Source organism: Mobula hypostoma, chromosome 30 (assembly GCF_963921235.1).
Source record: "Mobula hypostoma chromosome 30, sMobHyp1.1, whole genome shotgun sequence".
Taxonomy (NCBI): domain Eukaryota; kingdom Metazoa; phylum Chordata; class Chondrichthyes; order Myliobatiformes; family Myliobatidae; genus Mobula; species Mobula hypostoma.
Window position 1 is genome coordinate 3,202,000 of NC_086126.1, and position 17,908 is coordinate 3,219,907.

At 53.6% G+C, this 17,908-nt stretch overlaps 1 protein-coding gene across 1 annotated transcript; it reads right to left on the minus strand.

Moving 5' to 3' along the window:
• Positions 1-3,541: 3,541 nt before the first annotated feature.
• Positions 3,542-14,438, minus strand: slc3a2b (solute carrier family 3 member 2b). Its single transcript, XM_063036616.1, has 9 exons — positions 13,984-14,438; positions 12,577-12,750; positions 12,001-12,101; positions 11,007-11,087; positions 10,110-10,174; positions 9,163-9,358; positions 7,945-8,079; positions 6,651-6,752; positions 3,542-5,267 (listed from the first exon to the last, which is right to left on the minus strand). Exons 1-9 carry the CDS (start codon positions 14,393-14,395, stop codon positions 4,923-4,925), a joined length of 1,611 nt encoding a protein of 536 aa, XP_062892686.1. The 5' UTR covers positions 14,396-14,438; the 3' UTR covers positions 3,542-4,922.
• Between the last annotated feature and the right edge of the window lie 3,470 nt (positions 14,439-17,908).

The window sequence follows — 17,908 nt, forward strand, 5'->3', positions numbered from 1 at the left end:
AGAAGGGAGGAAAAGGGTTGCTGATTGTGGATGATCAGCCATGATCACAGTGAATGGCGGTGCTGTCTTGAAGGGCCGAACGGCCTACTCCTGCACCTATCATCTGTTGAAGGCTGGAGACCCAACCGGCTCCAGTTACGAGGGATGTAAACTTGGCAAGCGGTGAGATATCCATCTCCACGCCAGATGTCTATAATCCAAAGTTTTAAAGTGAGGGAGGGATAGGTAGAGAATTCTGGAGAGGACACACCAGCCCTCACCGAGCGGTCAGCAGCTTCAAGTTCCTGGGTTGTCAGCATCTCTGAGGATCTACTCTGGACCCAACATATTGACGTAGTTACAAAGAAGGCCCGACGGAGGCTGTTCTTCATTTGGAGTTTGAGGAGATTTGGTTTGTCACCAAAGGCTGTCACAAATTTCTCCAGATGTACCGTGGAGAGCATTCTGACTGGCTGTGTCCCGCCTGGTATGGGGGGACAGGAGGGGTGGGAGGCTACTGCACAGGATTGAAATAAACTGCAGAGGGTTGTAAACTCAGTCAGCTCCATCACGGGCACCGGCCTCCGTAGTATCCAGGACATCTTCAAGGAGCGATGCCTCAGAAAGGCAGCATCCATCATTACGGACCCCCACCACCCAGGACATGCCCTCTTCTCATTGCTACCATCAGAGAGGAGGTACAGGAGCCTGAAGACACACACTCAACAATTCAGGAACAGCTTCTTCCCCTCCACCATCTGCTTCCTGAACGGTCCATGAACACTACCTCACTACATTTGCTTTTCTTGCACTAATTTAATTTTTTATATATATTTTTTTAAACCCACTCTAACATGAACCTTGCTTCCCACGTACTCCCCAATTTCTCTATCATCCACATGCATAATCTGTCTAAACCACCGGCCCAACGAGCCCACGCCCCCCAATTACACCCACGCCGCCGATTAAACCCGCTAACCGGTACATCCTTGGAATGTGGGAGGAAACCAGGGCACCCGGTGGAAACCCGCACAGTCAGTGGACATAAAAACTCCTTGGGCAGCAGCGGGAATTGAACCCGTCACTAGCTCTGCAATAAGAGCTACGCTAACCACCATGCCACCTGCCCAAGTCTTTTAAGTGGTAACCTACCTGTAAGATGTCAGCATATTTGGACACAGCAGCTTCTACAGGGGCCAAACCTTTTCCTTAGGAAAAAAAACTTTTATTTTTTTTTACGATTGGAAGGACCCGCTGGAAATTAGGAACTTAAAGCACTGGTGCAGGTTTTCCCCACCAGAGAGCCCGCCGCTCGGCAGCAGCAAGACAGGAACCGGAACCGGGTTTGGTGTGACTGCGTTGCCACCCGCGACCGAGTCGTTGGCGTACAAAGATGTGTGCGGTCCGTTGGCGAGCGACGATCTCCGCCACTTTTCTCGTGGCCGCAAGTCCGATTCACTGGCTTGCTGGCGAACCCTGGGGGAAGGGAAGCTGCGTAACCTGTTATGGTGAGGACTAGGCTGCCAGTTTGTTGCCACCCAGGGTACCAGGGTGACCATGCAGGACTCAGCACTGCCCTCCAGTGGTTGCTCAGTAGAAGGCAAGATGTATGTTTGTAGACTGCTGCAACATTTAGGGACTCGGGGACTTTGTGATTGTATTTTACTATTGTAGATGTACTTCATATGACTCTTGGCACCTCGACCCTAGAGGGACTCAGTTGTTTGGCTGTTATTTTGTCCCTCGCTGCCCTGTTTCCTGTCAGTCACCTTCTGCACAGAAACTCATGTGCTTCACATCACCTCTGTTGCATCAGGAAGGAACCTTGCTATTTCTTCAGCATTTTTATGTTTCTTTAAAAAAAAGCACAAGGCAGAGTTGCTAACTCAACAGAGCACAGATGAAAAGCCTGTAAGAAGCAGGCCAGATTTGAACCTGGGACCTCTCGTCTTGAAGCACAGTGCGGATGCCACTGACCAGGATCAGTGTCACTTTGTGGCCCTAAAACTGAGTCTGTGTACAAGCTAATCTCATGCATTTATACTTATTGGGTTTTTCTTTAAATGTTATGCATTGGAAAATTATTTGATCCTCCAGGAATTATCATTAAACAATCTTAAACAACAGCAGCAATGAAGTCACTCAATTGTTTTTTTTTTGCTTGGAACATTATTTTTAATGAACAACAAGATTAAAAAGTATGAAAAATCCAGTTTTAAAAAAAAAAATACTCAAAGCTTGCCAATCTCAGACAAGCCGCAACATCCAGTTAACGACCACAAGGTAAACAGACACAAGACACAGGGGCAGGGAATAGTGTTAAGTTTCCTCAGCCACGGCTGCCGGCGGCTTCCACGTTCGGGAGCCAAGCCGAGCCGCTCTGGAGAAAATACAGCTTCGCAGCCTGCAGGTCAGTCAGTCCGTCCTCTTTCCGCCGGGGATGGGACACCAGCCAAGGACCGAGGGCAATTGTAACAACCCAAAAAAAATACTCAGCAGCTCAGGAGGGAGAAGAGCGAGACCCTGGGGTCTGATAACTTTATCTGTGCTGTGCACTATAACATGCATTTTGAATATTTTAATAACTTAGTTGTGCAAAGAATTTAGTTTCTGGGCTGTGTGTGATGTACGTTTTGTGGGTGTACTGTGGTCCAGAGGAACATTGTTTCATTTGAGCACAGTACTGTGTAAAAAGTACATTTCTCCCCATCGCTATATACTGTAGTAATTTTATGCATTGCAGTGTACTGCTGCAAAAAACTACCCACAGATTTCCCCAACCCTGGCACTCCTCTACCACCCTCGCCACCCCCAACATCATCTGCTCCCGCCAGATTTACAAACTCCACGTTGAACACAGCACACACATTAGCTAGCTTCAGCACAGGACCGTACACGTGTACAGCCGGATAACAGTGAACTTGACCCCTTCGCGGTCGCCTCACCAGAACATGAAGTGCCTCCTGCTCCACAGATGCTGCCCGACACGCTGAGAACTAAAAGACTGGCGGGCGAGCCGTTTCCACTCACGGGGAAGAAGAGAGGACAACTCTAACTCACAGGGCGAAGCTGTATTGAATCCAGACTGTTGGGGACAGCACCGCACAACGGAACAGCGTTAGGCCATTCGGCCCATCGAGCCTGCTACACCATTCCATCACAACTGAACCACCAGCGAATGAAGTGGCTGCACGGGGTGGGGGTGGTGAGGGAGGGGCCTGGAAGCCATCGGGGTGAACGAGTGGCAATGCCATTTGCAGAATGGTCTCTCTCAAAACGCTGGAGGATCTCAGCAGGTCAGACAGCATCTACGGAGAGGAATAAACAGCCGGCGGGCGTTTCGGGCCGAGACCCGTGACCGGCACTGGTTTCTTTATTCCCCTCCTGACCAGAGACCCTCCAGCATTCTCAGTGTCTGTCTAGCCGACAGACTGAACTACCACTTGGCCACCCAACAGGTCGGGTGCATACCCGACTGAAACTCGTGTCCAGGGACCGTGGTACAGCATCAGGGCAGTCCGGTCCGTTCAGGACAGGGAGATGGACTCACCACGTCCTATGATTAGAAGAATGCGGGGGGGGGTGGGTCCTCACTGAAACCTACCAAATATTGAAAGGCCCTGATAGAGTGGATGTGGAGAGGATGTTTCCTCTAGTGGGGGAGTCTAGGACCAGAGGACACAGATAGAGTGGATGTGGAGAGGATGTTTCCTATAGTGGGGGAGTCTAGGACCAGAGGACACAGATAGAGTGGATGTGGAGAGGATGTTTCCTATAGTGGGGAGTCTAGGACCAGAGGACACAGATAGAGTGGATGTGGAGAGGATGTTTCCTATAGTGGGGGAGTCTGGGACCAGAGGACACAGACAGAGTGGATGTGGAGAGGATGTTTCCTCTAGTGGGGGAGTCTAGGACCAGAGGACACAGATAGAGTGGATGTGGAGAGGATGTTTCCTATAGTGGGGAGTCTAGGACCAGAGGACACAGATAGAGTGGATGTGGAGAGGATGTTTCCTATAGTGGGGGAGTCTAGGACCAGAGGACACAGACAGAGTGGATGTGGAGAGGATGTTTCCTGTAGTGGGGGAGTCTAGGACCAGAGGACACAGATAGAGTGGATGTGGAGAGGATGTTTCCTCTAGTGGGGGAGTCTAGGACCAGAGGACACAGATAGAGTGGATGTGGAGAGGATGTTTCCTCTAGTGGGGGAGTCTAGGACCAGATGGCACAGATAGAGTGGATGTGGAGAGGATGTTTCCTATGGTGGGGGAGTCTAGGATCAAAGGGCACAGCCTCAGAATAGAGGGACGTCCATTTAGAACAGAGATGAGGAGTAATTTCTTTAGCCAGAGGGTAGTGATTCTGTGGAATTCGTTGCCACAGATGGCTATGGAGGCTGTCACTGGGTACATATAAAGCGGAGGTCGGTAGGTTCTCATGAGTCAAGGGGTCAAAGGTTACGGGGAGAATGTGGTTGGGGGGAACAAATCTACAACCGATGGGCCAAATGGCCTCATTTTGCTCCCTTGTCTTAAAGATCAGTCGCACCCCAAAACAGGCCAAGTGTTCTGCTCCTAACCCCCTACATATGGTCTTCAGCCATTGCCACTACACCCCGGGGCAGCCCAGGAGAATAAAACCAGGAGGTTTGAAAGGGGCACGGCTGGGTTTTAATGCTTATGAAGTCGGACCAGGTCATCCCAGCTCCGCGCCCCCCTCATGGCTCAGGCCAACGACAGGCTCCGACCGTAAACAGGGAGGCTGAGGAAACCGTCCGGCATCCGGGAGAGGAACGGCAACAACACAAAACGGGAAAAAACCAGCATTTGTTAAAGAGCAGCGCACAATGGAATGTGGGAGCCTCACTCGGAGGGACGTTTCCCCACCCCCCCCCGGCGTGTGAGGGTGGTGGTGGGTGGAGGGGAGGGAGATGGTGTGTCACTTCAGGGTACAAAGGGGAACTTCAGCACGAGGCCTTCCCCTCCGGCGAGGGTGACGGAGTCCAAGCTGATCTCCTCTTCCAACCTGGGCGGTAGCGAGCTGAGCTCCACGCTGGCCATGGAGGGGAGGCCCTCCTTCCCCTCGACGGAGACAGTGGTAGGCTCTGTACCAAAGTTCAGCAGGACCAGGAAGCGGGTGCTCTGGTCCCAGACACGAAGGTAGCCGTAGACGCTGCCCTCAGTGTGCACCGGCTGGAACTCACCAAACTGAAGCGAACGCTCCTTCACCTTCAGTAGACCCAATTTCTTGAATAGTGAGAGTAGAGAATTACTGTCGGATTTCTGGCCCTGGAGAGAGAGAAAAATTTATTAGTGGCACGTGTACAGCGGAAGAGCTGTTCATGCTGATCAGTGCACTGAGGTAGAACAAAGGTCAGACGATAACAGAATGCAGAATGAACTGTGACAGCGAGAGGAGGTGCGGTGCCAGGAAAACAACGAGTTGCCAAGATCGTAACGAGGTAGTTTGTGAAGTCATGAGTCCATCTCATCTCAGGGTTCGATATTCTGATAATGGTGGGGAGAAGCGTTCCTTGCGCCCGGCGGGACGGGCTTTCAGGCTTTTGTATCGACTGCCCAATGGGAGAGGCGAGAGGACAGGATGTCTGGGGTGGGTGATTTATTAAGACAGAGAGAGGTGTGGGGGCGGAAAATCACAAAGCAGGAGAAAACCTACAGGCCAGGCAGCATCTACGAGAAAAGAGCAAGCAGTCAACATTTTGCGACGCGACTCTTCAAAGTTCCGATGAGTCCCGGTGAAGGGTCTCGGCCCGAAACGTCGACTGTGCTCTCTTCCACAGATGCTGCCCCGGCCTGCTGAGTTCCTCCAGCAACTTCGTGTCTGTCGCCACAGAGGGGAGGCTGGTTTCCTTGACGTGCTGAGCTGCGTCCCACCCCCACAACTCTCTGCGGTTCCCCACGGTCACGGGCAGAGCAGTTCCCGTATTGATGGTATCTTAGCTGCCGGTGTAACCCGATTACGAAACCAGCAATCGGGGGTTCAATTCCTGACACTGCCCATAAGGAGTCCATACACTCCCACACCCGCCCCCCCATGACCGCGTACAGGCTGTCCCCGGCAGATCCTCGGACCACGTCGGTCCATCGACGCAAACGACAACTTTCGCTGCACGTCACAATTAAATCCTTAAATGCTCAGGAAACACCAGACAGCAAGACACCCAGACTATACTGGAGCCTTTCGATGGTGTAGCTAGACTCGGTGAGGGTTGAACGGGGCACAGACAGACCACTGCAGGAAATCAGGTGGTCAGTCAGCATCTACGGAAGGGAATAATCAGTCGATGTTTCAGGGTTGTAAATCTAGTCAGCTCCATCTTGGGCATGAGCCTACAAAGTACCCAGGACATCTTCAGGGAGCGGCGTCTCAGAAAGGCAGCGTCCATTATTAAGGACCTCCAGCACCCAGGGCATGCCCTTTTCTCACTGTTACCATCAGGGAGGAGATACAGGAGCCTGAAAACACACACTCAGCGATTCAGGAACAGCTTCTTCCATCCAATTCCTAAATGGACATTGAACCCGACTATTTTCTATAATTTCAGGTTTTTTTGCACAATTTTTAATCTATATGATATACATACACTGTAACTGATTTACTCGTTTATTATTTTTTCCCCTACTGCATTGAACAACCCTTCGAGCACTCACCTCCACTGTCTGGTTGAAGTTGGGCTTCTGGCGGCCGCTGGCCTTGGAGGTGAAGCCGGCATTTACTGACGAGTTCCACAACATCCACGGGTCCCGGTCGTGCTGCAGAGACGAGCAGAGGCAGGGGGGACTCAGTCAGAGGCAACAACCCAGAGAGAAACACTTCCGCCTCCCCACCCCACCAGCCTTGGCTCAATCAGCCTCCAACTCCCCGAAACATCCCATGAAACATTTAAAAAAAAGACTAGACATGGCCTACACCCAAATCCAAAAGGCCATTCAGCCCCGCAGATGTAGTCTATGCCTCCTTTCGTGCACTTCTCTCCTAAAGACTGCAAGAGCACAATGAGGCCATTCGGCCCATCGAGTCTGCCCCACCATTCCACTGGGACTGATTTATCATCCCTTTCAACCCCACCCTCCTGCCTTCTCCCCGTAACTTTAATGCCCTGACTAATCAGGAACCCGTCAACCTCCACTTTTATACCCAATGGCTTGGCTTCCACAGCTGTCTGTGGCAAAGAATTCCTCAGATTCACCATCGTCTGGCTGAAGAAATTCCTCATCTGTTCTAAAGGGATGAGGTTATGTCCTGTGGTCCTAGACTCCCCCACTATAGGAAACATCCTCTCCACATCCACTCTATCTGTGTCCTCTGGTCCTAGACTCCCCCACTATAGGAAACATCCTCTCCACATCCACTCTATCTGTGTCCTCTGATCTTGGACTCCCCCACTATAGAAAACATCCTCTCCACATCCATTCTATCTGTGTCCTCTGGTCCTGGACTCCCCCACTATAGGAAACATCCTCTCCACATCCACTCTATCTGTGTCCTCTGGTCCTAGACTCCCCCACTACAGGAAACATCCTCTCCACATCCACTCTATCTGTGTCCTCTGGTCCTAGACTCCCCCACTGCAGAAAACATACTGTATCTCAGCTTTTCAATAAGTTTCAATGAGATTCTGCCATATTGTTCTAAGCACCATCAAGCACAAAGACCTCAAATGCTCCTGTCGTTCCCGGGATAATTCTCCGTGAACCTCCACTGGTCCTCCTCCAATCCCAGCACATCCCGTCGTAGATAAGGGACCCAAAACTGCTCACAATTCTTCAAATGAGGCTTCACCGACAGCTTACAAAGCCTCAGCATCACACCCTTGCCCTCTCGCGATGAACACCAACATCGCAGTTGCTTCCCTCAGTGGCAACTTAGCATTTCACCTTGCTGGTGTACGAAGCGAAAAACCCCCAGCCAAACTGACCCCCCACCACTCCAGCAGACACGTACCTCATTGTTCCACAGCCCGATCTCGTCGCCGTAGTAGGTGAAGGGTGTTCCAGGAAGTGTAAACAACATCACTGGAAGGAGGCCGGCCAGGTGAGGGTTCATGGTGGCCAGGTGACCCATCCTGGACCCAGATACCTGAAAGGAAAGTTGGGACGTCCGGTCAAAATCCCCTTAGCTCAACCCAGCTTTGAAATGGGGTGTGGGGAAGGGGGTGAAAGAGAACTCCCAAGAGGGAAGGAAATAGGGAAACAGGAATACTTGTCTTTCTGAACCAAGACAATGAGTACAAAAGTCAGGAAGTTGTGTCGCAACTTTTTAAAACTCTGGTTAGGCCATCCCTGGAGTATTGCATACATTTCTGGTTGCCCCACTCCAGGAAGGATGTTGAGTCTTTGGAGAGGGGGCAGAAGAGGTTCACCAGAATGCTGTCTGGTTTAGAGAGCGTGTGCTATCAGGAGAGGCCGGACAAACTTGGAATGTTTTTCCCGGAGCGTCAGGGGGGGCGGGGGGGGGGGAGATCTGGCAGAGGTTTATAAGATTGAGAGGCTCGATAGCGGACAGGGAGTATCCATTTCCCAGGTTGAAATAACCAGAGGGCAGGCATTGAAGGTGAGAGGGGGTAATTTCAAAGGAGATGTTTGGGGCAAGTTTTAAAAAAAATATATAAAATACGAGTTATGGATGCCTGGAATGTGCTTCCCGGTACGGTGGTGGAGGCAAATACATTAGGGACTTTTAAGAGACGTTTGGATGAGAGGAAGATGGAGGGATATGGATATGGTGAAGGCAGATGGGGATTAGATAGGTTACCCATTTGAATATTAATTTAATTGATTTAGGAAGATGGGGCGCGTCAGCTCGACTAGAAGGAAAACTGATCTCAAACCTCCACTGCCTTGTGCCATCCCCACCCACAGGCAGGAGTTTGGGAGTAAACCCAGAGGGGAAATAAACTCTGGACCTGAAGCCCCAAGGACGGCCCTATGTTGGGTTCAACACTCCCTGCGACAGCACCGGTGCCAAACTGCGCCAGTCTCTGCCGTTCCTTTTGGTTCATCGGTGGGAAAGGAGGGGGAGCCTGCTCTCCATATCGTACTCTGACGCTAGGACGCAACAGACCCTGACCAACGGGCCCCCCCCCCAGACAATTGGGCTAGCACAGGTCTGCGGGCCGAAGGGCCTGTCCCTGCAAGGCGCGGCGGAGGAGGAGTTGCGTACCGCCCAGATCGGCCAGGTCTTGTTGCTGTTGCTGATGTAGCGCTGCACGCTTCGGTGGATGGCGGCGGCCGACAGCCAGCCGGGCTCCGAGACGGCCTGCCGCAGGTAGTTACTGAAGACCAGGTCCACATCCGATTCCTTCAGGAGCTGCAGTATCTCGTCGGGGTTGGGATTCATCGTGGCGATGACAAGAACCCTGGGGGCAAGAAGCAGACTTGAAGGATTGGCTTCATATTGTCACACGCAGAGTGAAAAGCTTGTCTTGGAGACTGTCCGTGGCCATGAATTCCACAGATTCCCCACCCTCTGGCTAAAGAAATTCCTCCTCATCTCCGTTCTAAACGGTCATCCCTCTATTCTGAGGCTCTGTCCACTGGTCTGAGAGTCCCCCACAATGAGACATCCTCTCCACATCCACTCTATCTGTGTCCTCTGGTCCTAGACTCCCCCACTATAGGAAACATCCTCTCCACATCCACTCTATCTGTGTCCTCTGGTCCTAGACTCCTCCACTACAGGAAACATCCTCTCCACATCCACTCTATCGAGAATATCTTTCAATATTTGATAGGTTTCAATGAGACCTTCCCCCGCCTCCATTCTTCTGAACTCCAGCAAGTACAGGCTCAGAACCATCAAATGCTCCTCGTATGTTAACCCTTTCATTCCCAAGATCCTGCACAGACCTGAACCCATGCACATTATCCCCACTGTTTCTTCTTTTTTCTTTTAAATATATTCCTCATTGTGACTTAAAGAGTATTTTTTACTCCTTGCTCCACACAGCTGCCGCAAAAGTTAACAAATCTCAGAACCTGCGCCCGTGATGTTAAACCAGATCACAACCAGGCGGACCATGAGGTCAAGGTGCTATCTTGTCAGACAAGAGTTGGCATTAATGCCGAGGCAGGACTGCAGCGTACGAGGCCTCTGGTCCTCAGCCTTACCTTTGCTGCTCGTCTGTCGAGAAGTTCCTGGTGAGATTATGCCACTCGATTACCCGATTCGGAGCCTACAATAGAGGATAATCGGTCAGTCACTCCTCACCCGCTCCCACAGGCGACACAGGCCAGCAACAGCGGCCACTTTATTAAGTACCCCCCCGCCCCCTGAGGATGTTCCCGGTTTCCTGCTGCCTCTTGAGCTGGAGAGGCCACTGGCCCTTTTCAAGGGGGGCTGGACCATGCACACTGTCATTTCCCCCCACCCCCCCAAACTAGACTTCCCAAAATTCCCAGATGACCAACGGGAATTAATTTCCTGCCGAGGAGGCAGTGGGAATCACATTCAGGGACCAGGAGTACTTCATCAGCTTCAAGTCCGCACGCACCACAGTGATTCCCACTGACCGAATCGTCAGGACGGCAGGCAGTGCGGCATGCGAGGCTGCAGGGAAAGGCCCCCGTACTCAAGTCGTACCCTCTTTTTCCTGAGGGGGGGAGCTTGTCAGTCCCCGGGTCGGTGGGGAGGAGACTAATACCTGAACAACCAGCGAGTTGCTGCTCTCCGCACCCCCTCTCCCTCGCTGGTGAGGGGTACTGTAGTGCTGGGTTATGGGCTGGAGCTTTTGATAGTCTTTGGGGGCTTTTGCTATTGTTTTCAGGGTGGGGAAGGGCCAGTGTTTCTGCTGCTTGTGCTGGGCAGGGGGCTTCGGGGTTTGATGTTTCTATCATTCTATGGGGGCTTCTTGTTTCGTGGGCGTCTGTGAAGAGGAGGAATTTCAGGGTGCATACGTTCTCCGACATTAATTGGAGTCGCTTGGACCTACGGATCAACTGTGGGGGGGGAGGGCGGCGGTGAAAAAGAGGGATTTTAGCATCCGGAATATCTGCACCAATACTCACGGAATTGAGAACCTTCTCCACTCCCCACAGGCGCAGCCCGTCCACACCTTTCTGGAGCCAGAACTGGAAGGCCTCCTTCTCCTGCGGGGAAGCACACCAGTCACTAGGGTTCCGCGCCGGGCAGGCGGCCTCGCCCGCCCCGATTCCCAGTCTACCCGCCCCGCGCGCCATCGAAATCAGGCGAGAAAGGCTTCGCCTGCAACGGCCAACACACCCCCAGAACAAGGCCACGAGACACAGGATTCGGCAGGGCCGGGCCATTCAGCCCATCGAACCTACTCTGCCATTCCAGCGTGGCTCATTTACTACCCCACCCTTATTCTCTACCCCATTTACTACCCAACTCTTATTCCCCCGACTTCTCCCCGTAACCTCTAACTGGGGGTGCAGCCCGCAAGTGTCATCAACACTGTCCAGTACCAAATACGACCCCGTTTCCCCTGCCCCTCCCCACTCCCACACAGTCCTTTAACCCCAGGTCAGGCAGTCATCTTCGCCCTGGGACGTGGCGGATCTGCACCAAATTCACGTCATTCCGATGACGTTCCTGCTCAAAGCCCTGGATGTAAACGGCAGCGGTGCAGTGACTGGCTTTGGCCAGCAGGCAGCAGTGTCGAGTTCATTAACCACCACCACCCACCCCACCATTGTAACTAAGCAACGTAGGTGGGCTCCCCCCACCCTCCAGCTCCACCCACGTCCCACCCGCTGGTCGACTCCCAGCCTCCTGCAGGTCAGTGCTGCCGATACGGGAGTGGGCCAGAGTCAAACTTACGGCCAGTCAGGAGGCATGGGGGGGGGCGCGGGGAGGGGGGGGCACCCCCACCGCCGGCAGCTGAACACACTACCAGGGATGACAGGCTGACACAGGTGCCCCGGCTCCCTCTCACGGTCTGAAGGCACACCGGCTGGTCGGTTAACGGCGGGTTGAATGCCCCGTGCTTACCGGCATTTGACGCAGACCGCACACGCGGCTGGAAAATGGTGGACGTACCTGCAGACGGTCGCGGCCCCCGCCAGTCTCGTTGAAGCTAAGATCGAACCACTTCTCCGTCCCGCGGTAGTTGGGAGTGAGGTCGAGAATCACCTTGATACCTGCCCAGACCACAAACCAGGCCATTCAGCCCATCTGCTCCATGCTGACCCATCAGCCCACCGACTCGCCACACCTCCACCCCGCCTCTCCAGCCCAGTGCAGGAACTGGCCATTCACGGTGACCCGCCAGCCGAGCTCCGTCTCCTGCGCGTTTCCCAGCAGATCCCACATCCCGCCCGCTCACTCACACACTCGGGGTAACTGACCGGCCAAGTAGCCAGCGGCAGGAGGAGCCCGAGGGTGGGGAGCCCACAGGGAGATGACGTTGTCTCCACGCAGGGCGGAATTGAACCTGGGCCTCTGGCCCATTGAGACAACGTCCGTCCATCAACCCTGTGCCTAACCCCCTCTCCCCCCATCCTTCCTGCGAGGTGCAGCCACTCCCTAGTGTCCCACACTGGCCTAACTAGGGAGCAGGAGTCCCCAGGGTCCAGGCTGAGCCCCCGCCTCCCTCAACACCACCCCGCGGGTTACCTTTCCTGTGGGCCGCCTTCAGCAAGCTGTCGAACTGAGCCATGTCCCCGAAGGCATCGTCGATCTCGGTCAGCCTGGTCTCGCCGATCTGGTCCGGGGTGTTGCGGTGAATGGGGCCGATCACAATGCCCTTCACCTTGAGGGCAGCGATCTCCTCCAGGCGCTGTTCCACCCCTGCGCAAAACGGAGAGCGCAGTGAGAACCCCCCCTCTTGCAATGAAACTGGCTCAGGGTGAACTGTACCCCCCCCCACACTTCAAAATCCATGATCGGAGTGCAGAAATACACAACGCGCAACAGTACAGGCCCTTTGGCCCACAATGCTGTGCTGACCCTTTAACCAACCAAGATGAACCAACCCTTCCCTCCCCACGTAACCCTCCATTTTTCTATCATCCACCTGCCTATCCAAGAGGCAAAGGTTCATTTGCCCCCCTCACTAATTAACTCTTGCTTGGTGGACTGGTGACGTATGAAACCGAAGTCTCTCCCCCCCCCCCACCCACCCCCGCTGTACCTCTGTGCATATGGCCACAAGCCAATTCACCACTCACCCCACGGGCCACTTCTCCCCTATTCCACCCTCGCCAGCAGCGAGTAACCCTGCGGCTGCGAGTGGCCCGTCCCCAGAGGGGGCATATCAGCCCCGCCGATACCCCTGCACCCCCACCCTCCCTCCCTAGAGCGGAGGATCCCCACATCTCCCCTCCGCATCCAGTCATTCAGAGATCCGGGCCCCGCCTCCTCTCTCTCGGCTGATGCAACTTGCGGCAGCGACACATCCCCACCCCCGCTCCCCGCAAGCTGGCTGATGCAACCGGTAGAGCATCTCCTCTTCTCCCGGTGCACAGACCCCAACACCCCCCCCCCCACAAATCCCGCGTCTCCCTGGAGTCGCCCACCCCCCCGGTAATCTCCCGACAATGGGAAAGGATTCCCCTTCACCACCGGGAGCCCCCACCCCACGTGGCCTCGGGGATTGCCCCCTCCAACTCCCCAGGCCGCCCAATCAGCAGCGGGAGGGTGCGTGTGACGTAAATAGGGGGGAAATCACCCCAACCAAAGATGTCGTCTCCCCCACCCCACGTGCCCCCCCAGTGGGAAAGACTCCAATCCCCAAGGTTCCCCCCATCCCCCAATGATGTGGCCGCTACCTTCGTACAATCCCCACGTCACCCCCAATCAGAGCCCCAGTCCTCTCACCCCCGAGGAAAAAATCAGGACCCCCCCCACGTGGCCCCATCACCGGGGAGACACTCACCCCCCAATCACAATGCCCAAACCCCACCACCCACGTGGGCCCATCACCGGGGAGACACTCACCCCCCAATCACAATGCCCAAACCCCACCACCCACGTGGGCCCGTCACCCCGGAGACCCCCCAATCACAGACCAGCCCGACTCACCGGCCAGGTCTCCTTGGCCGCGGCCCCGCGTGTCCTGGAAGGCGCCGACCTGGATTTGGTAGACGGGCCCGCACTGCCACCAGCGCAGGTCGGGCAGCGCCTTACAGCGGGGCGCCTGCACGATGATGGCGATGGCGCCGGCCAGCATGGCCAGCCAGCCGACCCAGAAGAGCAGCAGCAGCGCCCAGCGGAGGCGCACCCAGCCCGGCGTGTTGGCCACCTTCAGCAGCTCCTCTTTGCTCAAGCCGGTGAAAGCCTGCTCGACCTCGGGCTCGGCCTCCTTGGCCTTCAGCGCGCCGTTGCTGTCGCCCCCGCCGCCGCCATCCGAGTTCATCGGCAGCTTCTCGGACTCCGTCTCCACCTCGTTCAGCTCCACGTCCTTCAGCCCCGCTTCCACGTCTGTCTCGGTCATCTTGCTCAGCTCCAGCTCCCGGTTTCTCTCTAAGCAGCCCGTACTGCCGACCGATCCTCTTATAGGCTGCCGAGGGCGGCCCGCCTCCCCCGGCAGCGTCACCGGGGCGGAGGTTTAAGGTGGCGTCGGCAAAAGCGGGTGGCCCCGTAACTCCCCCCCTCACTCCCCATCCCCCTTCCTCACCGTCCTCCTCCTCCACCCATTCCCCTCCCATCCCTCTTCCCATTTCTTCTCCCTTCATCCCATTCCCGATCCCTTAAATGGAGGCATTTGCGACCTTCCCCTTCCAGGATGCTTGCTCTGATGGGGGGGCCGTTTTCCACAAGGGTGGGGTGTCACTCTCCCTCCCAGTCCGATCCCAAGCTACTGTGTGTGGAGTTTGTCTCCGAGCGGGGGGGGGTGTTCCCTCCCCCCGCATCCCAACGACAGGCGGGGTCGGTAAATTAATTGTCCCCTGTTCTGGGGACACACAGTCACAGGGAGAGTGTGCAGACAGACATCCTTAGATTCACAGGCGCACACACAAAATGCTGGAGGAGCTCAGCAGGTCAGGCAGCCTCTATGGAGATTTGGCCACACTTTCAGGCTGACGAAGGGTCTCGGCCCGAAACGTCGACTGTACCTCTTCCTAGAGATGCTGCCTGGCCTGCTGCGTTCACCAGCAACTTTGATGTGTGTGTTGCCTGAGTTCCCCCTTGTCCACTGTTCGTACAAATCAAATCACTCTGGATTGGACACTCTGAAGGCAGGAAGCATGTTCCCGCTGATGGGTGAGTCCAGAACCAGAGGCCACAGTTTAAGAATTAGAGGAAGGCCATTTAGAACGGAGTTGAGGAAAAGCTTTTTCACCCAGAGAGTGGTGGATACATGGAATGCTCTGCCCCAGAAGGCTGTGGAGGCCAATTCTCTGGATGCTTTCAAGAAAGAGATGGATAGAGCTCTTAAAGATAGCGGAATCAAAGGTTATGGGGATAAGGCAGGAACTGGATACTGATTGTGGATGATCAGCCATGATCACAGTGAATGGCGGTGCTGGCTCGAAGGGCCGAATGGCCTACTCCTGCACCTATTGTCTATTGTCTGCGTTGAGGTTGAACGGGGTAAAAAACACAATGCAGAATATAGCGGAGAGCCATTGTGATCACTGGACCTGCAAGAGATCAGCTTGCAGTTTCTACTGGGAGTTCCACCTTAACGCCGTACCCTCGGCAAACGCGGGGGTCCTCTCCCCACCTCGAGCGATCTGCTTGTTTTTCCCAAGCAAGGCTTTGGGAGAGGTGCCCAGAACAGCAGATGCCTCTGGGTTGCTTGGAAAACAAGTTTTTAATAGATGCCGAGGTTGTTCGGGGGAGGTGAACGAGAGGTTGGAGGGTGCTTGGAAGGGCTTTCGCCCTCTGGCAGGACATTAGATAGTGAGGCAAGAGGGAAGAAAAATACTTCTTTACTGGAGGGCTGGTGATGGTCTGGCACTGGCTGTCTGTGGGGGAGGGGGCAGAGCCTAATTCGAGATTATTGTTAGCAAACTCAACAAAATCTGCAGATCCAAAGCAACACAACACACACACACACACACAAGTTTCTGGGAGCACTAAGCAAGTCAGGGAAAGAGTAAAAAGTCGACATTTCAGGTCTGGTTCTAAAGAAGGGTCTTGGTCCGAAACTTTGACTGATGCAGCCCGGCCTGCTGAGTTCCTCCAGCATTTTGTGTCCATTGCTCAAGATTATTGTTGCCTGAATCAAACCAAGGTAGAACATACAGGGTTAATGGTAAAGCACTGAGGAGTGCAGTAGATCAGAGGGATCTGGGAACTCAGATACAAAATTCCCTAAAAGCCGTGTTACAGGTAGATAGGGTCGTAAAGAGAGCTTTTGGTACATTGGCCTTTATTAATCAAAGTATTGAGTATAAGAGCTGTAATGTTATGATGAGGTTGTATAAGGCATTGGTGAGGCCGAATCTGGAGTATTGTGTTCAGTTTTGGTCACCAAATTACAGGAAGGATATAAATAAGGTTGAAAGAGTGCAGAGAAGGTATACAAGGATGTTGCCGGGACTTGAGAATCTCAGTTACAGAGAAAAGTTGAATAGGTTAGGACTTTATTCTCTGGAGCGTAGAAGAATGAGGGGAGATTTGATAGAGGTGTATAAAATTATGATGGGTATTGATAGAGTGAATGCAAGCAGGCTTTTTCCACTGAGGCAAGGGGAGAAAAAAACCAGAGGACATGGGTTAAGGGTGAGGGGGGAAAAGTTTAAAGGGAACATTAGGGGGGGCTTCTTCACACAGAGAGTGGTGGGAGTGTGGAATGAGCTGCCAGACGAGGTGGTAAATGCGGGTTCTTTTTTAACATTTAAGAATAAATTGGACAGATACATGGATGGGAGGTGTATGGAGGGATATGGTCCGTGTGCAGGTCAGTGGGACTAGGCGGAAAATGTTTCGGCACAGCCAAGAAGGGCCAAAAGGCCTGTTTCTGCGCTGTAGTTTTTCTATGGTTTCTATGAATCGGTTTGTTACCACTGACATGTTAGAAACTCATTTAGGACTGCCCCTCCCCCCACAAACCCCCCTCGCCCAGAACATGCCTTCTTCTCATTGCTACCATCAGGAGCCTGAAGACACACACTCAATATTTCAGGAACAGCTTCTTCCCCTCCGCCATCCGATTTCTGAACAATGAACCCATGAACACTCTTCCGTGGAATCTTGTCTCTGCTCGACACGCCAGAGTTAATTATTCCTGCACAATTGGCACAAAACAGTGAACTTCAACCAGGAGGCACGATTCTGGAGTTCTGGTGAGGAAAGCTAATTACGGTGATAAAAGTTCGAGAGTCCAACTAAGGGAATTAAAGTCCTCAATACATTCACACCCTTTCAATCGGAGTGAACGTAGATCAGTAGAATCAGGATCTGGTTCAACGTCCCTGACATGAAACTTGTTTCGCAGCCCAGACTAATCACCAAAACTATCAACCTCTGCTTTAAATCTACCCAACGACCTACCTTTCACCATCATCTGTGGATATTAATTCCACGAATTCACCGCCCTCTGGCTGAAGAAATTCCTCCTCATCTCCATTCTAAATGAACATCCCTCTATTCTGAGGCTGTGCCCTCTGGTCCTAGACTCCCCCACTGCAGGAAACATCCTCTCCACATCCACTCTATCTGTGTCCTCTGGTCCTAGACTCCCCCACTGCAGGAAACATCCTCTCCACGTCCACTCTATCTGTGTCCTCTGGTCCTAGACTCCCCCACTACAGGAAACATCCTCTCCACGTCCACTCTATCTGTGTCCTCTGGTCTTAGACTCCCCCACTACAGGAAACATCCTCTCCACGTCCAGTCTATCTGTGTCCTCTGGTCCTAGACTCCCCCACTACAGGAAACATCCTCTCCACGTCCACTCTATCTGTGTCCTCTGGTCCTAGACTCCCCCACTATAGGAAACATCCTCTCCACATCCACTCTATCTGTGCCCTCTGGTCCTAGACTCCCCCACTATAGG